General features: G+C 33.2%; 1 protein-coding gene across 7 annotated transcripts in view; it reads left to right on the forward strand.

The window, feature by feature from the left end:
* The window catches only part of RAB3IP (RAB3A interacting protein), a 43,009-nt gene that overhangs the window by 14,217 nt on the left and 3,564 nt on the right, over positions 1-25,228 (forward strand). For 2 of the 7 annotated variants that reach the window (XM_011374162.2, XM_011374147.2), the window contains exons 2-8: positions 1,853-2,128; positions 2,847-3,105; positions 11,228-11,323; positions 17,209-17,286; positions 17,899-18,102; positions 20,878-21,006; positions 22,414-22,526. In XM_011374162.2, coding sequence (XP_011372464.1) covers positions 1,878-2,128; positions 2,847-3,105; positions 11,228-11,323; positions 17,209-17,286; positions 17,899-18,102; positions 20,878-21,006; positions 22,414-22,526 — 1,130 coding nt within the window. In that variant the 5' untranslated portion in view covers positions 1,853-1,877. Of the gene's footprint in view, positions 1-1,852; positions 2,129-2,846; positions 3,106-11,227; positions 11,324-16,947; positions 17,021-17,208; positions 17,287-17,898; positions 18,103-20,877; positions 21,007-22,413; positions 22,527-25,228 lie in introns of those variants that run through there. The other 5 variants (XM_023520752.1, XM_023520757.1, XM_023520756.1 and 2 more) reach the window with 5 other exon arrangements.

The raw sequence follows: 25,228 nt of genomic DNA on the forward strand, positions 1-25,228 counted from the left end.
AGAGATGAATTTGAAATATATGAGATAGAAGAAAGTATCATAAATAGTTAATACTGATAACATGTCAAAGTTTGATAAAAACCCTATTTGCTACCTTAAAGTGAATTGATTAGTAAACTCTATTCAAGTGAAAATGAATTATTCAGGGTTGGATATTTGCTCGGTGTATGTCTGTGTATTATAAATAAAGAATGAGAAATATTCTCAGATGAAAAAATAATAAATTATAATTGAATAATACTTTAAATTTCTTGTTACTATGGTCTTTCATTTGGCGTAGTGAATATTTTGGGTGAAAAACAAGGACTAGTTTCATTTTGAAGACAGAAAGTACTGTTTGCTACAATAAAGAAAACATCGATTGGATTTGAAATTTGGCATTCGTAAATTCAGTAGTTAGAGTTTTGATTGTCCATATATATTCTTGAAGGTCTGTGATGCATAATCTGAAATTTTGAGAGAATATGTAAATATTCAATCCAATCTCTTCCTTTTCGACTTATGGCAACTTTTGTTCTTCTCTACTTGTCTTTTTATTAAGTGTATGCGAGAATAAAATTTTTCAGTTTAATGAATGATTTTTTTTTATACTTAATGAGATTTAGCGCTACACTGGTGCTTGTGTTTGGGAATTTTGAGAAATGCTGGGAAGATATTAACTCATGATTATCCAAGTACTACTGTAGGAAGGAAAAAAATCAAAAGAAGTTGGGTTCAGGTATAGAAGACCTTGATTTTCAAGCTTATGTTTGGACTTTATTCTGTGGACAATAGGAAATCAGTAAAGGATTTATAAGATTTCTTTTTTAGATTCTTTAAGTGAAAAACGTAAATGATACACTCGTTTTCATGTAAACTCTACTGTAACTGAGTAGTTATGTGAAATGTTTTTTTTGTTTATGTAGAAACTGAAGCATCCATGTTATTGTTAATGGCTGACTAAATAACAAATGCTTATTGGGGCCATACTATGTGCCAGATACATAGCACACTGCTAAATATTTTATGTGAATTGTTTTCCTTAATCCTCACAGTAACCTGAAGAAGAGAGGGAATATCTTTATTCCCTTTCTCATTTTGTGAGAGAAGAAATTTAAGGCTTAGAGAAATATAATACATTATCCTGGATTGGATCCTGGGCCTATAAAGAACGTTGTTGGGACAATCAGTGAAATTTGTTTGAGACCTGGCGATTAGATATTAATATTGAGCAACATTAACTTCCTGATTTTGATGCTGGTTTTGTAGTTAGAAGAACATCCATGTACTTAGGATATATAAACTGAGCTAGTAAGGGGTAATGCACATCATGTCTGAAACCTATTAAATGGTTCCAAAATGTTAACAGTTTCGTAATCTGGGTGAAAGAGTGCTGCAGCTCTTGTGTAAATTTGAAATTATTTCAAAATAAAAAGGAAAGAAAAAACATTTATCTAAAATCACATAGCCAGTATGAGGGAGAACAGAACAGATGGTGGAACTTAGGTCTGTCTCATTCTGAATATATGTATTATACTGCCTCTTCTACTCAGTCTAACCAATGTCACATATGATAACAAAGTTAAAAATATCAAGCACATTTTTATTCCTTCCTCATTGTTACTTATTAATTGACTAACTTTAACAGTATTAGCTATCATTCTCAAGTCTATTTCAAACCCAATTGTTTGCCTTTTGTAGTATTTATACTCTGAGGTCACTTAAATGTTAAATGATTGTAGTTTTTTTCCTTTGCTATCTTTTTAATTGTAAGTTTATACTTTATAATGTAAGTTAATACTTTATACTTTACACATCTTAATTTTAAGTGGCACTATCTCTGAATAATTACCTGTGTTTTATTTTCACATAGGTTATCTTATGATGAGGCTTTTGCTATGGCTAATGACCCCTTGGAAGGCTTCCATGAAGTAAACCTTGCTTCACCTACTTCTCCAGACCTTCTTGGAGTGTATGAATCGGGAGCTCAAGAGCAGACTACCTCACCAGGTGTCATCTATCGGCCACACCCTTCAGCCTTATGCTCTGCCCCTATCCAGGCTAATGCCTTAGATGTCTCTGACCTTCCTACACAGCCTGTGTATTCATCCCCCAGACATTTAAATTGTACAGAAATATCTAGTATCAGGTAGGAGATCCTCAAGATCCTTGTTTTTGAGTATCGTATTAAACAAATGGACAGGTTGCTTGATTACATTAAGTTTTAATGTTTTAGAAAATTTGAGTAATATAAGCTTGTCCTTGAAGAGCAATACATGTTAATGTTCGACAGCAGGGGTCAGCATACTTTTTATGTAAAGGGCCAGATAGTAAATATTTTAGGCTTTGCAGGTCATACAGTCGAATAGTGCAGCTGTTCAACTTTGCTGTTAAAATGCAAAAGCAGCCACAGACAGTACATAAATGAATAAGCTCCAACGAGACTTTATATATGCACACTGAGTTTTGAATTTCATATAATTTTCTTGTGCCACAAAATATTATTTTAATTTTTCTCAGCCATTTGGAAATGTAAAAGTAAACCTTGGCATGTGGGCCTTATACAAACAGATGGAAGACAGGATTTAGCCAGTGTTTAGTTTGTCGACCCCTGTTCTAGAGTAGCACTATCCAATAGAACTTTGTGATGATGAAAATGTTCTATTTCTTTGCTAATATGATAGCCATTACCCACATGCGGCTCTTAAGGGCTTAAAATATGTTAGCTTTGACTGAGGACATGCTATTAAATCTAGTGGCTACCAAATTGGATAGATCTGTGTGTTTACGACCTGAGTTCTAGATCTGTGTGTTTATGCTGCTTACATTTGAGCACATGCTGATCTTTTCTGAACTCTCTTTTACAGCATCCATGTTACAGACCCAGCACTTTGTTCTACCTCTGGAGTAACAGCTGGGTTAACTAAATTAACTACGAGAAAGGACAGCTGTAGTGCAGAGAGGGAGTTTTTGCAGGGTGCTACTATAACAGAGACTTGTGATGGCAATGATGATATTTTTGGGTTGAGTACTGATAGTCTGTCCCGTTTACGAAGCCCATCTGTTTTGGAAGTCAGAGAAAAGGGCTATGAAAGATTAAAAGAAGAACTTGCAAAAGCTCAAAGGGTAAGCAAAAAAATATTTTATCCTTTCATATATTATATTCTAAATTAACATTTATATCTGGAATGGGATAACTCAAATGAAACCATTATAGTTCTACACTTATCTTTCACATGTGCACAGCCTCAGCTCCTTTGGTCAGCATTTAAGAATCTGTAAAATTGACAGACTAGTAAAGAAGCTCATATATGAGTACTAACTGGAAAAATGAGATTCTGAAACTCTCTTTGTGTCCTCTACATTGCCTGGTCCCTGTCTTGCATTATCTGTAATGCACATTTGGTGGGTTATGTTTCATGTCTGGGTTTTCCCCTTCTTACATGTGGTTGACTTTATGGTCTTTTACTTGAAGTCATTCAGTCTAAGTCATTTTATTTTGAAGAATTGTTTTAGTAATATTACCTTTGTCATGCAGCTAGGTTTGAATATTTTCTGTGTCTACCTCGGAGAATTTTTTTTTCTTGGTAACTTTTTCTGTTTCCTACTTGGTCGTCTTTAAAATTTCTGCTATTCCTAAATTTGTGGGCATATCTTATTCTTTTTCTGAGACTAATTAAATTTCAGAGGGAAATTTATAGCATTAAATATTCATAATTAGAAAAAAGGAAAAGTCTCCAGTTAACAATCTAAGCTCTCACTTTTAAGACTGTAGAGGTAAATAGCAAAATAAAACCAGAGCAAGCAGAAGGAAGGAAATAATAAAGAACAGTAATCAATGAAATTGATAACAGAAAAACTAGAGAAAATGAATGAAACAAAGTGCTGGTTCTTTAAAAAGATCAATAAAATTGACAAACCTCTTGCAAGGCTGACAGTGAAAAAATGACAGAAACCATGGATTATACTCAATAGCAGGAATGAAACAGGATATCAGTATAGATCCTGCAGACATCAGAAGTACAATAAAAGAATAATATGAACAACTCTATGTAAATTTGACAACTTGAGTGAAATGGACCAACTCACATTTAGATATTTGAGAAGATAGGACAAACGTGTAATTTCCGGCATATTATGACATTTAGCAAACATATATTTCCACTCTCTCCCTACTAGACTTGTCTCTCAAGAACATAACATTGATTTTTGTATCCCCAGTGCCTAGCATAATATGGTACAATGCCTGGCATATATATTTCTTTATAAATGCTTTAATGAATGGCTAATGGTTAAACAGCCATGCAGATATGTTAAAACATTTTTGGTTAAATATATTTTATCAGAAAGAAAATTCAGTAATCTTTTTAATCTTTTCCCAAAGACAAGGTGTGTGCTGAGTTGTAATTGTATGTGGCTTTTGCCATCTGACTCAGACTCTGTTGTCTTAATACACAGTATTAAGTGAAATTGCAGTTTATATAGAGGTAAAATATTAATCATATATATCTATCTTTGAGAATACATTGTGATTACTTATTGATCAGAACAGATTGCTAATTTCTTAGCTCAGATTGGGAATTTCTCTTGAAATCTTTAATTTGCTGTATTTAGAGGTACTGTTGAGGTAATTGAAATAGTGACATGTGAACATATATGGCGAATTTTATTATGAAGAGTACAAGATAGTATTACTACTTAGAGCTCAAGGCTTAAAAAGGACTCTTGAATATGAAAATACTTCCTTAATTTTGGCAATTTGTGAATCAAAATTAAGTCAACAGCCATTCTCTTTATTCTGATTATTCTTGTAAGAGAGGCTAGATAATTACTATTTTTCTGTCCTTTTACGTTTAACCTATTTTTGTCTTTTCTAAATTTGAAGTGGGTTTCTTGTAGGCAGCATATAATTAGGTCTTGCCTTTTTATCCTTTCTAGTAATCTCTGCCTTTTAATTGATGTTTTTAGGCCATTTAATATGATATTGATACAGTTTGGTTTAAATCTGCCATCTTACTATTTGTTTTATTTTTGTCCCATCTGTTCCTTTTCCCTGTCTTCCCTTTTTTTATGCCTCCTTTTGGATTAATTCCATATTCTGTATGATTTCATCTTGTCTCCTTTGGTTTATTAGCTATATATGTTGTGCTAATTTAGCGATTTGTTTTAGGGTTTATAGTATACGTCTTTAACTTAATCACTGTCTACCTTCCAATAGTATTATACTTCCTCACATATAGTGTAAGTATCTTACAAAAGTGTACTTCTGTTTTTCCCTCCCTGCCTTTGTTCTGTGATTGTCATACATTTTACTTCTTCATAATTGTTAAACTCCACAGTGCATTGTTATTATTTTTGCATTAAACAGTTGATTATCTTTCAAAGTTATTAAAATAAGAATTTTTGTAATTACTCATGTAGCTACCATTCCGGTGCTCTTCATTCCTTCATATAGATCCAGATTTCCATCTGACATCATTTTCCTTCTACTTGAAGGATTTCCTTTAACAATTTTGTTGTGTTTGCTGGTGATAAATTATTTTTAGCTATTGTATATCTGTAAAGATCTTTTTTTATCTTTGTTCTTGAAAGAATTTTAGATTAATAGTTTTTTCTCTTAGCACTTTTAAAGATGTTGTTCCAGTACCTTCTAGCTTGCATTGTTACAAAAAGTCAGCTGTTATCCTTACCGTTGTTCTTTTGCATGTTATGTGAGATTCTTCTTTATCATTGTCTGTAGTTTTTCCTAATGTGTGAGACCTACTGGTATAAAGAGTTACTTTCATCTTTAATTATTCGTTCTTAAAAGAGAATGTGGTAACTTGGGAAATAAAATCCATTGGAATAGCTTACAGCCAGAGAATATCACTCAGAACCCCATAATGGTACCAAAACCATGTTCAGCATGGCCTTGCTAACTGTGGCCAGGGATGTTTATAAACATTTACTCTATTCTTTATAAACAAATATTACTTGAGTAACCAAAGTACTCACAGCATTATATGAGGCCCTATGGAGGGCAAAAATAAATTAGATTTGACCCTGTCCTTAAGGTGTTTACTAGTTGGAGACAAAAGACATGTATACATGGTAATATTTCACTTATTCTGAGTTGTATGTTTTTTCCCCATTTTAACATCTCTGAAATCAGTTTGAGTTTTAAAATTACTCTCAGCTAGGCAATAATCATGACAGTTGTCATTGCCTACTTGTGCTTGAACTTGGTCATAGCTGTTCTTGTTAATTCAATTGAATTATGTGAGTTGGGTGCTGTATTTGTTGGTCTTAATTGTTGGGTTAAATGTATTCAAAATGATCTCACCATGTGACTTTAACACCAAAAAAAGGTATAAAAAAGCAAAAAAGACATAGGATAAAAATCTGTGTTTTCATAATTTTAAAAGAGTTCTTCCTGTAAGTAAAATGAAAATTCTATGTGAAAAAGAAGCATAGATTCTTAGATTCATAGACAGCATTTTTTCTTTTTTGATGTATAAAATGTTTATCTTAAAAATTTTCTTAAATTGGATGAAATACATTTGATCAAGAGTCCTGATATTCTGTTTTAAATATCTTTCAAATTCCTTTTCTCTGATACTACCACTCTAAATCTGTATCTCTTGCTTAAAATATTGCAGTAATCAACTGTTTTTCTTGTCTCGTCTTTTTTTAACCTAGCCACACTGTCCAAGTTATCATTTGAATTGCAAATCTGATTGTCACTATTCTAATTAAAGTCTTTCAGTAACTTCCCCCATTGTCTTTGAGATAATTTTTCCTTTTCTTTAAAGTGAGTCCCAATTTCTTAGCCATGGCTTTTCAGGATTGGCCATAAACCTAACTTTCTGGCTTTTCAGGATTGGCCATAAACCTAACTTTCTTCTTGTAGCATTTACTCTTCCCCAACTTTAACTACTATAAAACATGTTTTATTCCTTCTTTTACATTTGGCAAACTCCTGCTTTTTCTAGTATGTACTTATCACTACCATCACCCCTATCAAATCTCCTCATGAATCCATTTAAAGATTTTCTACCCTTAGTAGGCTCTGACTTTATGAAAATCATGGACTAGGTCTCATTTTTTTCTGTCTCCAGCACCTAGTTGAATGCCTGATGCTAACAGGAAAATTAGCATCCAGTCAACACAAAATTAATGTTTGTTGAAGGAATGAATTTTGAAACTATATTACAATAATGAAAAATACAAATCAAAATCTAAAAACATTCATGTGAAATACAAATTTGACTTCATATAGGTAGATTAAGTTGGACTGTGAAGCATAAAGAGAAAGTAGTCAGACATTTATGGGGAAAGGGTTAGCCCAGATGGATGGGATCAGATTGGGAATGAAACATGAATGAATCAGACCAGTGTAACTCCAGCTTTACAGTATGGACAAGAGAAATAACTCTGAAAAGGGAAACTGAACACATGTAAAGGGTCTTTAGTATTAGAGTGAGGTTTATGCTGCTCTGTTTGACTGTAGGGAGCAGTTCAAGAATGTCACCTTCATGCATGACGTATGTATGGCTCTCATGGATTGGAGGGGCAGTATCTTACTTGGGTGTGTATGCTGCTGGATTACCATAGTGTTAAATGAATTGACTTACTTTTCATCTATATTTATAAAATAGTAAAATTTTACAGTTTGAAAGAACCTGGTATTAAATTTACGCATTTATAGATTTATAGATTAACTCAGGGAAAATTAGAATCTTTATGATGTCTTTCTATCCAAGAACATGGTGTGTCTTTTTTCCTTTTTGTTCAGCTCTACTTTTGTATTTTTGTATTTGGGATTATTTTAAAATTTCATTTTACTTTATACTGTTTAGCATTATGAAGTTTCCTTTGTCTTTAATGATTTTGCCCCATATTCTGACTAGTCTGCTATTAAGATTGAGATCCCTGGTTTTTTTTTATTATTTATATTATATATTTTAGTATACTTCTGCACACCCTTTTATTTTTAATCTGTCTGAATCACTTTGTTTTAGGTATGTCTTTTATATAGAGCATAGAGATGGATTTTGCTTTTTTAGCCAATCTGAAAATTATTTTCTTTTAATAGGTGTGTTACACCCATTTACATTTATTGAGAAACATGCTGTGTTTGGGCTTGTCTCTGTCATGTGGCTTTTGAATGACTATTGTCTGTGTACATATACCTTTTCGCTATGTGCTCTGTTTTCTTTGGTATTTTGGAAGATACGATTTCCATTCTAGTGTTACCTTTAGTTGAAGTTATTTGTATCTCTTAGCCCTTCTTTAGTTACTGCCTTTGTTCCCTACTATGGGCAGTACTAAAATTATCTAGTTACTGTTTCTTTCTCTTGTATCATTAAATTTTATTAAAGTATTATCTTGATGTTAATCTCTAGGGTGTTAAATATGTTTAGGTTTATACTAATTGATTTGTGAGCCTCAGAGTGATTTGTATTCCTTTATTCCCATTTAATATTTAAGATGTTTGTGAATTTAATTTCATCCTTCTACTTTTATTCGCATGTGTTATTTTTATATTCATAAAGCTTATAACATTTATATAGCTGTTAGCTTTATCCCAAGTTTTTTTTAAAAAACTTTATTTTTTAGAGCAGTTTTAGGTTCACAGAAAAATTGAGAGGGATTTACAGAGTTCCCGTATACAACCCCCGTGCCCACATACGTACACCCTCCTTCACTGTCAACATTCTGCCCCAGAGTGGTGCACTTGTTACAGTTGATGAACCTGCATTAACACATCATTATGCCCCAGGTTTTTGTGTAGACATAAGTATTCAGCTCCTTTGGTTTAATGTTAAGGAGTGTGATTGCTGGATCATATGGTAAGAGTATGTTTAATTTTGTAAAAAACTGCTGACCTGTCTTACAAAGTGGCTGTACCATTTTGCATTTTCACCAGCAGTATATGAGAGATCTTGTTGCTCCCCATCCTTGCCAATATTTAGTGTTGTCAGTGTTCTGGGTTTTGGCCATTCTTATAGGTGTATGGTGGTGCTTGTTTTAATTTGTGCCTTCCTGATGACATGGAACATCTTTTCACTTGCTTACTTGCCCTTTGTATATTGTCTTTGGTGAGATATCTATGCAGATCTTTTGTCCATTTTTTAACCAGGTTGTTCATTTTCTTACTGTTGAGTTTTAAAAATTCTGTATATTTTTTGAATAACAAACTTCTTTATCAGATATGTCTTTTGCAGATATTTTCTCCCACTCTGTGGCTTGTTTTTTCATTTCTTGATATCCCCACCTTTTAATTGTAGTTCTATAGTTACATATATTTGCTTCTCATCCCCATTTCTTTAATGTTAAATCTTCAGTTTTTTCTTGATTATCATTCTCGACTTGATCACTCAGGCATGCTCATGGGAGAGATATTCTCTAAAGTTTTGCAGGCTTATGACTTTATCTTTGGCCTTACATCTTAAAGGGCACTTTGGCTGGATATTGAGATCCTCATCTCACATTTTTTTTTTTTTACTTTGAGTGTCTTGAAAATGTTACTGCATTGTTTTCTAGAATAAAATGCTGTTGATGTTTAATAATACCAATCTGATTTTTCTTTCTTTTATAGGTGACTTTGCTTTATGTTTAACTTTTTATTATGATAACTCCACTTTTTTTTGTTGGTTCCCCCCCCCCCCCCCCCACCATGTTTAAATGAAGTGAATTTCCCTGGACTATTAGGAGGAGGTTCCTGTGAAGGAGTAGGGTAAACCAATATAGCTTTTTCAGTTTTATGTCCAAGAGATTTCTGTCTCTTGTTATTGGTGTATCTGTGTAGCCTGTTGGGTCTCTCAGAGGTAAGCCTTGTTCAAGAAGGTTTTCTCCTTTAGCCTAGTGTCTCTGCGAGCTTTACAGGCTTATTAACATTAGATCACAAGGTATTTATTTTTTCTTAAAGTACTTTCTGCAATCTGTTTCCTTTGGAACTTTGACACTCACCTCCCTGCTTTAATATCTGAACCTTCTCTCTCTCTATTATTCATGTCTTGCAATTTGTTTTTAGATTATCAGACTTTTCTCATCAGCATGGAGCTCTGTCCTAGAAGAGTTTCTTTACTGGATGCTTTGAGATCCCTGAGTTTAGAGCTTCATAGTGCTGTTTGCTGCCTTGCGATAGATTTTTGTACTCACCTGTAACCTGGAGCCTGTGAAAACTTTTCCCTTTTTTCCTGTTTGTTCTCAGATTTGTTCTCCTAGTTTCCATCAAAGGTAGAATCCTTTCCCTTTGGGGTATTTGTAATGATTTTTTGGGTTTTGAGATTTTGCAGGGTATCTCTGTAGTCCCTTTCACTTCCTGCTGCTCCCTTCCACACAGTTGCTGATCCTCCAGTGTTAGCAGTGTAGCCGTGTTCTCTCATAATTTAATATTTGAGGGGATTCTCTTTTACCAGTTATACTGAAGATGTCATTGGGTTCTCCTGATGATCTCAGTTGGTATATTTGACTTTCAGGAATTGTCCTTAAGGGATTAAAAAACTCTGCTGCCACCACAATTATAACACAACGGAGCCATTATTTTATTAGTGTAATTGTGGCCAGTATATAAGCAGCTGGGATTTTTTTTATCTCTAAGCTTGAAAGATTAATTTAGGGCAACATATAAAATTGCATATTTGTAACATTTTAATATAGAAGTTTTTAAACATCTATTTGTGACCTGTTGTGGAGTCATGTATAAATGTAAGATATGATTTTTTTGTTGTTCTTAACCTTCTTCTTGATTTTAAATGCACATATACATTATTTGCCTCTGGTTGCAGTGTGAAATGGTATAGTCGCCTAAATGGAAATTATAGACTAAAGGCAGTATGGTACATAAAGTTATCAATAAATAAATAATTTTAAAGTAAACATGGGGGGGAACCACTGAACTTTTATTGAAATACATAAGCCTAATTGAAGAAATTGCTTGCTTGATAGAAATAAATGTATTCAGAGAAAAGTTAAGGGAAAAAGAAGTCATTTAATTGTTTATTTTTACATGTCCTATATTATATTTAATCTTTGGATGTTTTATGAAAGAAACATGAACATTTAATATTTGAGGTAGAATTACTTGTAATTTTATATTTGCCAGGTTCTTCACATAGAGAATGCTAAATAAACATTTTCAGTGTGAACATTTTAGGAGGGGATAGTATTAATATTTTATAATTTTATGAGTAAAGGTTATATAGTCCGCTGAATCTAACTTCAAACAATGGAAATCCAAAGTAAAATGATCAATTTTTCACAGGAACTGAAGTTAAAAGATGAAGAGTGTGAGAGACTATCTAAAGTACGAGATCAGCTTGGACAGGAACTGGAAGAACTCACAGCTAGCCTATTCGAGGTTGGTCTGTTTGCTTCGTGGTCAAGGGCAATGTCTTGATTTTCATATATTGATGGAATTGTTTTTTGAGGGAGTCTTGAGAAAGATATGCTTAGCTTTATGCGTATTTATAATTTTTCTAAGAAGACATATAGAATCTGCAACTTAAAATGCTGTGAAAAGGAAAAATGCAATGGGCTACCAGTATCAGATTGTTTAAAAATGCATGGAAAGAAAGGTAAATTTTGATTTTACCAATTATTTCGGGGCCGCTTTAAAGTAACACATGACTCCACAACAAAGAGAGGAGACCATTGTTGTATATCTGATGTAAGATGATTTGAGTAATGTTAGAGGGTACATCTTCTTGTTAGAAGGTACACCTCTTAATCTCCAGCTGGCCACTGGGACCAAAGTTTTTTCCCAATTCAAGTAATGTTTCTCAATAGAGGTACCATTGACATTGTAGGACATTTAGCATCCTTAGCATCCTTGGTGTATTAGGGTTCCTCAAGAAACATAGCTAATAGGATGTATGTATATACATAGATATATATACACATATATACAAAAAGAGACGTATTAGGAATTGGCTTCTGTGATTATGGAGGCGGGTAAGTCCTAAGATTTGCAGGGTGAGTTGGCAAGCTGTAGACCCAGAAAAGCTGATGTTGTAGTCCTAGTCCCCAAGTCCAAAGGCCTGAGAACCAGAGAGCTGACACTGCAGTTCTAGTCCTAAGGCTAACGAGATCAAGACCCAGGAAGAGGCGATGTTTCAGTTTGAGGTTGAAGTCAGGAAGAATTCTCTCTTACTCTGTGGGGATCAGCTTTTTGTTCTATTCTGGTCTTCAGCTGATTAGAGGAGGCCCACCCACATTATGGAGGACAGTCTGGTTTACTCAGACTACTAATTTAAATGTTAATTGTATCCAGAAACACTTTCACAAAAACACCCAAAATAATATTTGACCAAATATCTGGGCACCTTTTGGCCCAGTCAAGTTGATACACAAAATTAACCGTTACACTGTGCTTTGCCCCCAAAATGCTAATAATACTCCCTGATCATTTTCATTTTTTATTTTTATTTTTTTTACCTAAAAATTTGTTCTTAAAACTTTTAATGCAATAAAAGATTTTAGGAGAAAAATTTCTTTCACCTTTCGTTATTTGTATTTATGCAGTTTTGAGTATATATATTTGCTTACGTAGTTGTAATCTTAATATATTTTGTACTTTTTCTCCAAATAAACATCTTTTCATGTTGCTACATAGTCAGTATAATGATAGACTCTTATCAAGTGCATATTCCACAATTTTTATCATTGCAAGTAGCATTGCAGTGGATATCTTCAGACACGTAAGCTTTCCATACCCACTCCGTTCCAAACATTTTTGCCCTCTCCATATTTTGGGGAATCATTTTCAATCATGAACATTTTTAAACTAATTTTTTTTAGATAGATAGTTATCAGAGATGAGAGGAAGATAAATTTAAGATTGAGGAAGAGTGGGAAGTTAAAGATCTGGAATAGGAGTTATGTGACTTGTTACATGTTTTATATGTACAAGGGGTATGCAGAACCATTAGACTTTTTTTCAGTATTGTCTGGCTAGAAAAACTTTTATAATGATACATGCATACTAAATAAGAAAGCTAATGCGTTATACCACTTACGTTAATTTTAATTTCCTACCTGTCCGCCCTTAATTTTAGCCCTTCTTAGTTCCACCCTTCTGTACTTACATGTATATTCCGTTTGATTAAGTAGAAGGATAACAGATAGAAACTTTTTCCTCTCTATAGCAGGATGTGAAGTACCAGAAATATAGTCTGTGCAATTAATGGAAAAGTATATGTGAAAAACATAGTTTTGGGGTTCCTAACCTAACAATGGCTAATAGCCTTGACAGTGTGTAAACTTTCTGGGAAAGAAATTCCATTGATTAAACATAATTTCAGTAATGGAGAAAGTTGTAATCAAACCAATTATTTATGAATTTTGAAAAAAAGTTCTAAAAGTTTTTCTGTGGTCTTAATTATGCCTTCAGGATCTCAGTTTACTATTATCTTATGAAAAGATATTTTTGCTTGCATTTTATGTATATGTGTATATAGTTTTAAGAATTAAAGATTAGTCTTTAATTCTATAAACTCAATTTGCATAGTTTTGGTAAACTTAACATGTAAATTCAAATTAGCAGTTTATTATGTATGATAAATAATCTTGAATACAATTATACTTTGTATATAGCAAAGTTGAATCTTAAAAGTATCAAATAGAACTCTTAAATATATTTTTTTTCTCCTAGCATCTCAGATTTTGAGAAAATATAAAATGCAGTTAGTCAAAAGAATGCTTTACAAAGTAGTGTACATTTACTGTGGAAAAAAAGATAGTCTTAAGATGTTTTTTCTGTTTTATCAGCCAGTTTTAGTATATTTCTATGATATTTAAAGTTTTCTTTTTATAATACTAAGAGGCATATAGTGCAAATTATTATCATCTTCAGTACTACTGTAAGAACCATAAGCAACAATTCCATTTGTCTCAAGCCACAGAAAAGAAATCATCATTGAAGCCTCTTTTTCCTTCATCCCACAATCAAATTTTCAGAAAGGTCTTGTGATACTACCTTGAGAACATTAAGCAAATCCATCTGCCTTTATATTTTGGTATTGCTAACACCATCTTCCAAGCTGCCACCATTTCTTACCTAGAACAGTAGATACCAAACTTTTTGTTCATGTACCTAATCAGCAAAAGGAAAAGTCGAGCATGTACCTTTATTATGATGAAGATACCTAATTTTTATAGGGTTCACTATGTGCTAGGCACTGCTCTAAGAGCATAAAACTTACATATTATAAACATACACTAAAGTACATAATAATGTGTTACATAAATTATAAAATAAAAGGTTTGAAGAGCAAGACAATAATAAAAATGCTTAAAAATTTTTATAATAGTACAATATACTTCTCACTAAAACATGTGTACGTGAGAGGAATATGATTGAATATGTTATCTTGTTTTCAAAAGTCTTGTTTTAACAATTTATGATCCAGGTGAAGGTCTGGTGTAAGTGCCATTTTTTAAATTAGATTTAATGCTGCTGATAACCCACAGATTGCATTCATTCAGATGGAAGAAGTATATCTTTCCCTGTATTAAATCATTATACTAAATTTTCTGTTCCATTGTCAGTTATATGAAGATTTTTCTGGAAGATTCTCTACTGAATTTTTGTCTTCTCTAATACCAACATACTGTTTTTGCAAATTGAGAGGGTGTTAAATTTAAAAATTATCTTAAACAGAGCAAAAACACCTTGATTTGAATCACTGCTAACCAGATAGGCAAAAAATTCTGTTTTCAAAATTTGTAAGTGTAAGATTTGAATGTTTGCATAGATCAGAGGTCTGAAAACTACAGCCTGCAGGGCAAAATTAGTCTTGGTCTACTTTTGAACAGCCTTGAGCTAAGATTGGCTTTTATATTTTTAAATGGTTGGGAGAAAAAATTAAAAGAATGTTTTGTGACATAATGAAAACTATATGAAATTCAGATTTTAAATAGTTTAAATAAAAATCCCATAAATTTTTATTGGAATGGCCACACTCATTTGTTTACACAACTCACGCAGCAGCAGAGTTGTGTAGTTGCAACAGACTGCATGACCCACAAAGCCGAAATTACTTACTGTCTGGCCCTTACAGAAAAAGTTTGCTGACTCCTAGTATAGATGATACTTCTATCATTTTCAGCTTCAGAATGATAGAGTGATAGAAAAATTTTCAAACTTTTTTTGATCAACCTTTTGCTATTTTGTCATTGTGCAAAATCCTATACATTACCTTTTTAGAGACTGCTTTTCCCTCATTCTGGCTCTCTTTCTTTCCTTCTTGGACTCCAGTTACATGTATGTTATACCTTTTCACTGTACCCCTTATATCTCTAGGGGAAAAGTCACCTCAAATCTCAGCTCACTTTTCTGGGTTTACCTCTTCTCCTGAATCTTGGTTCCCCCAACCCTTCACTATTTTATTTGCTCTCTAATGCCTTCATACACATTTTTTAAAAAATTGTCCAGCTTTTCTTTTTTTTAATTAAATTTATTGGGGTGACATTGATTAATAAAATCATATAGGTTTCAAGTGTACAATTCAGTAATACATCATATGTGTATTGCATTGTGTGTTCACCACCCAAAGTTAAATTTCTTTCTGTCACTATGTTTGACCTTCCTTTATTCTTATCTGCCTCCCCCACTACCCCTTGTCCAGCTTTTCTAACTGTTCCCCATGAGAGGTTTAGTCCACGTTGCATAGTTTACTTCTAAACATGAAAGCAAAGTCCATTTCTAAACATTTAAACAAATATTCTCTCTATAACATGAGTTACTTCTGCATTTATAGTTAAAATCTCACTTATCTTGAAGGGTCAGATGAGATATGTTTATTCTGCTGAAAATATCTGCGAAATAGCTCTATTGACAGACACTTATTATTACAGAAAAATGCAGCAAATCCGAAACATTTGTTATTTTCAAAAGAAAAATGCTTACCTCATTATTAAATTTGGCAGCCCTTAAGGATTTGGACAATATAACCAATATAATTGTGTGTAGAAAGTTTTCACAGTTAATCTCAACTCATTATGAAGCATTGACGTAAAGCTTCTCTTACTAACGTAATCTGTAAATGCATGTTCATGGGCACACATAAACTGCAATTCACTGCAGTACTTAATGGCAAATGAACAAATGGGAATGCCATCGTCAAACTTGGAGATGAAGAACCTCCAGTCTTCTACTCTGCCACTGAACAGTTGACGGGTCTGGTGAGGGTATCATTGTCAAAACATTTACTAAGTATCTTCGTAGCTGATTTCTTTTCTCTCTCTTCCCCCCTTCCTCTCTTTCTTCTGTCTCATAAACTGCAAATCAAAGTTCTGAAATATATGTTCTTACATCCCAAGGGATTATCTCGAGCACCCTATACTGTTCTGATCTCTCTTTAATCCTTTATAGGGGTTATGCCATACAACAGTAATCTTTTAAAAATATAAGTGTGATCATGTTACTCTCTTCCTTAAAAAACCTTAAGGCTTCATATTGTATTTAGACTAAAATCCAGAATTCTTACTCAGCTATTTTAATTATTAGGTTGTAACCCAGTTGCAAGCTCCTTAAAAGCAGGGACCTTGCCTTTTTCCCCAGTATATTATGAACACCTGGAATAGAACCTCACAAAGCGATGGCGTGAATAAATGTTTGAAGAATATACGAATGAAAGAGAATTAAATACTTAGAATTTCATATTTGTGCTACTAAAAAATTAAGACTCTATTAAAGGTTAAACTGATTTTTCTTTTTAGAATGCTTTGTACAAAGTCGTCACTGATTATCATTTGCATGTTTTTTTATTGGAAGTTCTAAGGCTTAGCTGTCATTCCTATAAACTGCAGCATTATTGATGCATTAATATTTTTACTTGTCTCTTCTGTATGTCTTTGTTATGACTAATAATATGAAAATACAGATATATCTCCATACATATATGTATGTATATATAAGAACCTAACTGCAGAGAAATTGAGTTTGACACTTGAGTCATATATTTTCTTTCATCATATTCACAGTCCTTTACTCAACCATGGATCAGAGTGATTGACTCAACTTGGCTGCCTCAGTGGTAATAGGTACTAAAAGAAGGTACTTATTACTAATTCTTAGTAGTGTGTCTTTCTGCTGACAACTGCTATTTCAGTAGTTGACATTGAATACTTATTTTCAGGCCACATTTTGGTAGTGTATCTTTGCTTCAGTCACTTATTAAAACATTTTTTTATAACAAATGCTTAATACTTTGTTTCCAAAATTTGAGATGTTAACTTTTTCAGGAAGCTCATAAGATGGTGAGAGAAGCAAATGTCAAACAGGCAACAGCAGAAAAACAGCTAAAAGAAGCACAAGGAAAAGTAAGCTTTTATTGCTTTTAATAATATAAAATGTATAGTGATTACTGTCTTAAAGATACTTTAACATTTACTGGATTTTGTTCTGATTGTAAAAGTGGTACTTATTTTAGACGATTTAGAAACTATAGGAAACTATAAAGGAGAAAATAGCTACTATGTAGGTAAAATTAATAGTGAATTTTTGATATCCATTTGTGTTACAACCAAATGATTTAAAAGCTCGTGAATCACATGTATTACCAAAAGGATCATATAACCACATTTTAAAGTTAATATTTATTTTCTTCACTGAAAAAAAAGTCACCAAAATGATATTAGATTTTACTATTTTAGGAATGAACTACTACTAATCATAAGCTATTATATTGTAAAAATTTTGAAAATTCACATAAATGTTCGACATTTTGATAATTTTAAAAATTTCACTTGACATAGTAGCTGAATCCAAAGCATATGGAAACATCAAAAAACTTGGTTTTACTTTCCTGTTGTTACTCTGCAGGAAATGCAAATTAAACTTATCTCTGAAAGAAAAGTCTTTTGACCAAATTGTCAAATTGCATCTTTCATAAAAGTATTTAGTGTATGCAACTATGTTGATTTGTTTTCAAGATTGATGTACTTCAAGCTGAAGTAGCTGCATTGAAGACACTTGTATTGTCCAGTTCTCCAACATCACCCACACAAGAGCCTTTGCCAGGTGGAAAGACACCTTTTAAAAAGGGGCATACAAGAAATAAAAGTACAAGCAGTGCTATGAGTGGCAGTCATCAGGACCTCAATGTGATACAACCAATTGTAAAAGACTGCAAAGAGGTAACTCGTCAAGGACTGTCCCCTCTGACTCTGTTGATACTTATTAATTCTCATCACTGAGGTGTCAGTTATGATTTTTGCCAGCAAAATTTTTAGTACAAAATATGCAGTATTAAAATGGGGGAGGCTTTATCTAGAGCTGGCTGCTTTCAGGGATTCTTCAGTTCCATTCTCTACCTGGCTGGCCTTGGAGTACCTGCTGGAAACTGGGTAAGTTTCTTAATCTTGATATTTCATTTAGGGAGTAAGCTGTCATGTTTTGATTAAAGGATAGTGCACGGCTTTGATGATCTGGCTAGTCAAAATTTATTGCTAGGGAGCACTAACAAAATACAGATGTAAGAAATGTATGAAAATAAGGTGATTTTCTTGAAGAAAAATGTGTTGATTTTACTTAAATTCTGGGAGAAATAGAGTTAAAAGAGTAAGAGTAAAGGCAGTCTGAAAATTAATTCAGATAATTAAGCAACAAATATACAACTAATGGTGGCCTTGTCATTTTAAAAGATAACTTATTGTGAAACTATACTGACCTGTTTTGAGTAAAAATTGTATAATTGTAAAATATTTTTTACTTAATCATTGCATGTGACGAGAACACATTTCCATTTCCAAGGGGATTGATTAGTAATTCATAGAGCAGCCCTCCTACTTTTTTTCCCCAAGGCTATATTTTACATTGTCAAATTCAAGTCCATTGTTAATCTTTTAGAAGCTGTGTGTGTTCGTTCAATTAAACTTTTACATGGAAGCCAAGAGTTTATTAAACTGAATAACCAAGGTTGTTACATATTTTGATCGAATTACATTTTTTAGTTATTCTCAAGAGATGCTACTAAGAGAGAAGTTCAGGACTTCGTCAGATCTGAAAGTGACAAAATCTAAAATTAACGTTTGTTTCTGTTAACTATTTAAGAAACTTTTTAAGTCACAACTTTAATTTCTTTGAATTTAAATAGCGTTTTTATTTGCTTGGTACAATTAATATTTTTGCTAAGTGTCTCAATGTGTGTAATTTTGTACCCTTTTTCCTATTTACACTAACAAAATTTAAATGTTTTCTTATGGAACAATTTAAAGTTTTGTTTTTGGTTTATGGAATCCCTTAAAATATGAATAGGCAGCATATAACTTCAAAATTATAATTTACTTTCTAGATATATCCTGTATTCTAACGTTTTGTGAAAAACTTGTAAAAAAGTTTTATTAGACAAAGGAAACATTTGACCTGTGTCTTAGTAAAAGATAAAACAATTTGAAATAAAATGAAACATATTTATGTTTCTGTAGAAAATCTGATGAGAGCATTCAGTCATGTCATTTGCAGCATTTAAAACAAAGGTGCCTGCAGGCACACCCGCATGCATTCTGCAAGGCTTTGAGATCAAGTCACTTAGATGTGAATTTAAACTTTTACTAGTTCTTGCTCTGTAACTTTGGGCAACTTTATCTCTCTAATCCCTAGTTTCCTTATCTATAACAAAGATCATAATATCTGTCTTGCTTAGCTGTGAGGACTGTTTATGAAGTGCCTACCATAGTTCCTGGCACAGAGTCAGTTTTTAATAAATAGTTTAAATTATTGCCTTTAAATCAGAATCTTTCTTTAGAGCACCATTTATCTGCTTTGGGGTTTATGTCCATTAAAGGGTAAATTTTACAAAGGAAATTTGAAAATGTAAGCATTACTTATCTGCTAATGTTTTTATCCTTTTGCCTTTAGCTTTGATTCAAGGAATTTATGAATTGGGATGGAAAAAATTCACATTGAGATTGACCTTGCACACTTTAAAAGAAAGTCTGTAGGAAAGGTTGGATACACTCAGCCTTTTGTTGTTTTCAGGTAGACTATCTGTGCATCAGTTCAGCTGTCCTGGATGCGGTAGAGGTAGTTAGGTCAGCATTTGTAGTGTACTCAGTGCTTCTGGACAAGAGCAGCTTAGAGCTGCAGCAGGATGAGGGATGTGACTCGTGGGTGGTTGGGGTAGGTGCAGCTTTATGTAGTGACAGGTAGTATTGAGCTGGGCCGAGAGAATCTATAGAGAAGAATACTTGGGGAAAATTTGTTAAAAGGGAGGGAGTAAAGAGAGAGACAACTGGAAGAGTGAATAGGAAGGTGAAGGTGAGTGTGGGTTATTGTCGATAATTCAGTTGGTAGTTACTGGATGTTCAAATGCCAAAGAATATCTAAATAAATGTATATTTTAAGATAGTCAATTTAGGAGGCTTACATGTGTGCTGCTTTTAGTCTTGCTTCTTATACAATAAACATTTTGGAAATTCCTTTGGAAATGCGTTTAGGAAATAGCAGAAAAATTAGTATCATTTTTGACCCTAAACTTTTGGTTTCACAATTTAGGCAGTCTCAGTTTATTCAAACACTTTATTGAATTTACTTGGGTCCAAATTACTTTTTGATTATTTTCAGAAAAGACTTGTCATCATTTTTTTCCATGTGTCCTGAAAGGAGCCTCACATTATTGTTTGGGCCGGGGGCAGGGGTGGGGGCGGGGGCGGGAGGGGGATAATGGTAGCATCATTAAACTCCGTAGTGGATACATTGAAAAGCGGCAATTAGTCACTTGAGAGTTTGGATTTTTTAAAAAGAAAAATTTCTACCAGTTATTGTAACTAATCAAGAATGATTTGATTTTATTGTTTTAGATGAAGAGTATTTCTTTTTCAGTAATGTTTAAATTAGGTTTTAGTTTTATAAAGTGATTTTATGTTTGTACTTTTTAAAAAGTTATTTTGTGTTTTCTTTTGGTTTGTCAGGCTGACTTGTCTCTGTATAACGAATTCAGATCTTGGAAGGATGAGCCCACAATGGACAGAACGTGTCCTTTCTTAGACAAAATCTATCAGGAAGATATCTTCCCATGTTTAACATTCTCAAAAAGTGAGGTAATTAAAAAAAAGTTTTAATAGGAATGCATTAGAGTTGTTCACATACCTTTTACCAATTCATATATTTTAATACCTTTAATGTAAATAAGTTGTTATAAAATGTCATGTTTTGCAATTTTTCCATTACATATTAGGGTCATAATAATTTCTTGGCATTAAGGTAGTGAACATCTTATTCGAGCAGAGGGCCATTCATACTGAAGTGTGTATTACACTTGGAGTGAAGTCTTGAATATGTATTGGGGGTAGGACCTCTTTCTTGATTCCCAGTCCAGGGTTCAGTATAAGGGAAGTTCCGTGGTATTTGTTGGGTTTATCTGTATGTGATAAAAAGTCATATTTAGTATCTTCATCTTTAAAATGGGAAAAATTCCTTCCTTACCTATGTCCACAGGGTTGTTAGGTGGATAAAGTGAAGTGAATTAAGTAGATACAAAAGCTTTTAAAAATATAAGGCACTATACAAATGTAAGGTCATAATTTTAATTTGTTCTTACATGTGGAAAGTTTGTCTACAAATATCCTATCAATCAATTTTTAAGATATTTAATCCTAAGAGTATTATGTTAAGCCTTTAGAGGATTTCTTGATAACTTTACTTGTAAGGAGACATTAAGACCAGCCAAAACACACTTTTGATATGTAGATATGTTATGCATTGTTGGGTGTGGTTCAATAGGGCCTGTCCTTGGAGATCAGTAGCTATCGAAATGATATGTACACTCCTAACCCAGCACCTCTATTTCTAGGAACTTAACTACAGCATTCTTGCACGTGGGCACAGAGATATGTATATTTAGCACTGTGGAGCCCAATCTACATATTCTTCTAAGCTCCGTGTCTGGTTTTAGGTAGGCCATTCAGTATTAGTAACCTTGCCAGACTGAAGAAGTTTGGCTGTTTCATCTATTGTTTATCAGTTGCTACCATCTCCATCTGGGCATTTAATATTTGATAATTCTGTTAATTCTTTTGTAGGCTCAACCATTGTACACATAAATACAAGTTCAGGAAATATGCAGTGATAATTAGTATATATTGCTGTGTTAGGAATGACCAGTATTAAAAATATTGCAAACATTTAGCAAAATAAAGCATTAGGATATTCCTTTGGAAGTTACATTAACAGTGGATGCTAATTGTGGGTAAGGTTGAGCAGAGACTGGAATTAATGCCTTTAATCTTCTTCCAGATAGTGAGAAAAGTTGTTTAGCTATAACTGAATTGTCTTTGATAGCAATGTTTGAATTATAAAGTAATTCAAACCAATATTACGTGTTTTTTTTTTTTCTTGGCTAAGCCCAAGCTAGCGGAACTCGGGGGTTTACTATAGAATACAAATTTGATATTTTTCTGCCAGCGTAGTGTCTAATACTTCTTTTTTTTTTTTTTTTTTTTTTTAAGTTGGCTTCAGCTGTTCTGGAGGCTGTGGAAAACAATACTCTAAGCATTGAGCCGGTGGGATTACAACCTATTCGATTTGTGAAAGCGTCTGCAGTTGAATGTGGAGGACCAAAGTATGTTTTCAAAACCATGTCTTGTGGAAGATACTGAGTTTTAAAATTTTTATGTATTGCAGTTATTTAGTTTTTCTAGTTTTAAATGTGAGTAAATTTCTTGTCAGTTTTCTATTTAAAGTCTGTGCGTGCAGCTCAAGCACAGATCCCCAGACAGTGTGGGACAATAGCATTCCAAATTAGAATCAAAGGAGAGCTCTTTTCATTACAAAAGTATACATACACGTTAGCGGTCCAGGTAGACCAGGTGTGAGAAACATTTTTTTTAAACCACATATTACGACCCATTAGTTAGTCATGCAATCACTTTTATTGGTCATAAGCAGAATTTTTGTTCTGTATATTTGTATAGTCGTGTGTCTTGGGTTTCTGTGTAAAATATTTCTTCCTGAAGGTTATCATCAAAAATAGTTGGGGAAGGCAGTGAATTAGACCAAGTTTTTTGAAGCATGAAAACAGGTATCAAAAAGACTTCGGTACCAAAAGACTTGATTAGTTATCCACTAATGTAGTGAGCTAAGACTTCCACATTTCATAGCAGGGTGGGCTTTTTTTCATCCAGTTCTAGGAGGAAGAAAGAGTAAAATCAACTGTACCTAAAACCTTTGGCACAGCTCTTTAAAAAGTGATTTGGAAAGATTTTGAGGAAGCTGCTTAGTTGGTGTTTAAGAACTAAATTAATATAGGGGACTGGAAAGCCCAAGACAGCTCATGGAAGACAGTAAGTGACTCTCATCTGGGTCATTTTGAAGGCAGACGAGAAAAAGGCTGGTTGAGATTCACTGTAGGTCTGTGTTAAAGCCTGTTGTAGGAGTTGTGTGATTCTTCCTGTTTCCTGTTATGCATAGTACGTTCTCAGCAGGATCACAGAGTGTTAATATTTGGGTAACTATTTGTGGAGGGGACTTAGTCATGCATTTGCTTTGTGATCACATATCCACCTAGACTTCTGTCCTGTTTTATACTCTTCCTGTGTTAGCCTGTAGCACAGTAGCCTCTGAATTTTGGGGAAACTACATTCCTAAATTCTACTCCTTCACAAACATCCAAGTATTTTTATTCTCATCATTGATGATAGCAGTTTTCATGCTTTGAAGGTCTGTGTTATACCTTATTTTAAATTTAGCATATAGTAGTATTTATTGTAAATTTTTAAATTTGTGCTTGCATTACATATCACACTTAAACATGTGCAGATATCATATGATGACAAATGAGGATATCGGTTAAAGTGGATTTACGTAGTGTTTTAGTAAAATAGTTATATAGATTAGGGTCAGGGAACACTTTACATATTAAGGATCTTGTGCTTGTGGGAATAGGGCCAGAAGCCCATTTTTTTTTGTTTGTAGTACATACTGTGTGGGGAAAAAAGTTAAGGAAGATATTGTCCTCTTTTATGAAGATATTGTCCTCTTTTATGAAGTATGGCCTTGGCCAAGGCCCTCATGGATTAGATTATGAAAATAATCCCTAAATGAATGGCACCGTGCTGCAGGACTTTTGAGGAAGAAAAAACAGTCCAGTGGTGGTGATCACTGTTTTTGGAGGGAGATTTGACATGGGTATAATTTGGATAGATGAAGAAAATACATGTGGAAACATGTTCAGAGGATGGTGAGTGTATGGAGAGGAAAGATACGACAGATCTTAAGATTAAGAAAATTTAGTAGATGATTAGATTTGGGTAGAGGGATGGTAAAAGACAAAGGAGTTAGAGATATCTGGAAGAATGATGTGACATTTTGAAAATTAATAGGAGGGTTGTGCTTTGGAGAAGAAGATGATAGGTCTGGATTTAAACATACCGACATCTCAAGTGAATGGTAAGCAAGGATTTGAAATCTTGGAGCTAGAGCTATTAAGAGATAGTAAGGTAGTGTATTATGTTAACAAAACATTGGAATTGGAGGTCAGAGGTTAGCATCGACTCCTAGCTCAAACAAAAACATAATGGCTGGGACAAATGGCTTTAAAAATGAGATAAGTTACACACTTTTTTATTTTAGAAGTTGATACTTAAAACCATTTTTAGCAGAGCTTTTCAAAATTAGATAAAATAGTAGATAAACAGAAATAGTCTGCTTTCAGAAGAGTAACATATAAATTGAATTTTATCAGTTTGATGGTACTTTTTCCTCTGTGTAAATTATACTTTTGGAAGTTCCAGAGACTTCCAATACTTGAGCCTTAAATTTCTTGATCTTCTATTCCAAACTAGTAGTTCAGTGTTTTTTTAAAAAAATACTGTTATAGATCATTAAAGGAATTTGCTAATAAAGGAACATGAGACAAAATTTCTTTGAAAAGATAAAAATTGTTTTGTGATTGGAATGGACACCTTCGAAATGATCCTGTGTTGTATACACATTCTCCATTTGTTTTCTTAATATGGAGGCATATTTGTTTCATATTTCTTGTAAATATAGCTGCAATTTAATATTTAATGTTTTTCATTACTATGTAATTTATAATGTCATAAAATGCTCTTGGGGTAGGCTGTCATCCTGTAAGCTTATAAGTAACATGTTTTGAAACTTGAATAATCATCATTAGGTTTTTTCCCCCACCTGAGAAATTTGAAGTCCTGACGGAAAGCTGAGAGCTGCCCTGTATCAGATTACTCATTTGTAAATTTGCTCCAGGATAGGACATATATTTAAAACATTTAGTTTTTAGTTCTAGAACCATGGTTAATGTTT

This window comes from Pteropus vampyrus, unplaced genomic scaffold, assembly GCF_000151845.1.
Source record: "Pteropus vampyrus isolate Shadow unplaced genomic scaffold, Pvam_2.0 Scaffold9, whole genome shotgun sequence".
Taxonomy (NCBI): Eukaryota; Metazoa; Chordata; class Mammalia; order Chiroptera; family Pteropodidae; genus Pteropus; species Pteropus vampyrus.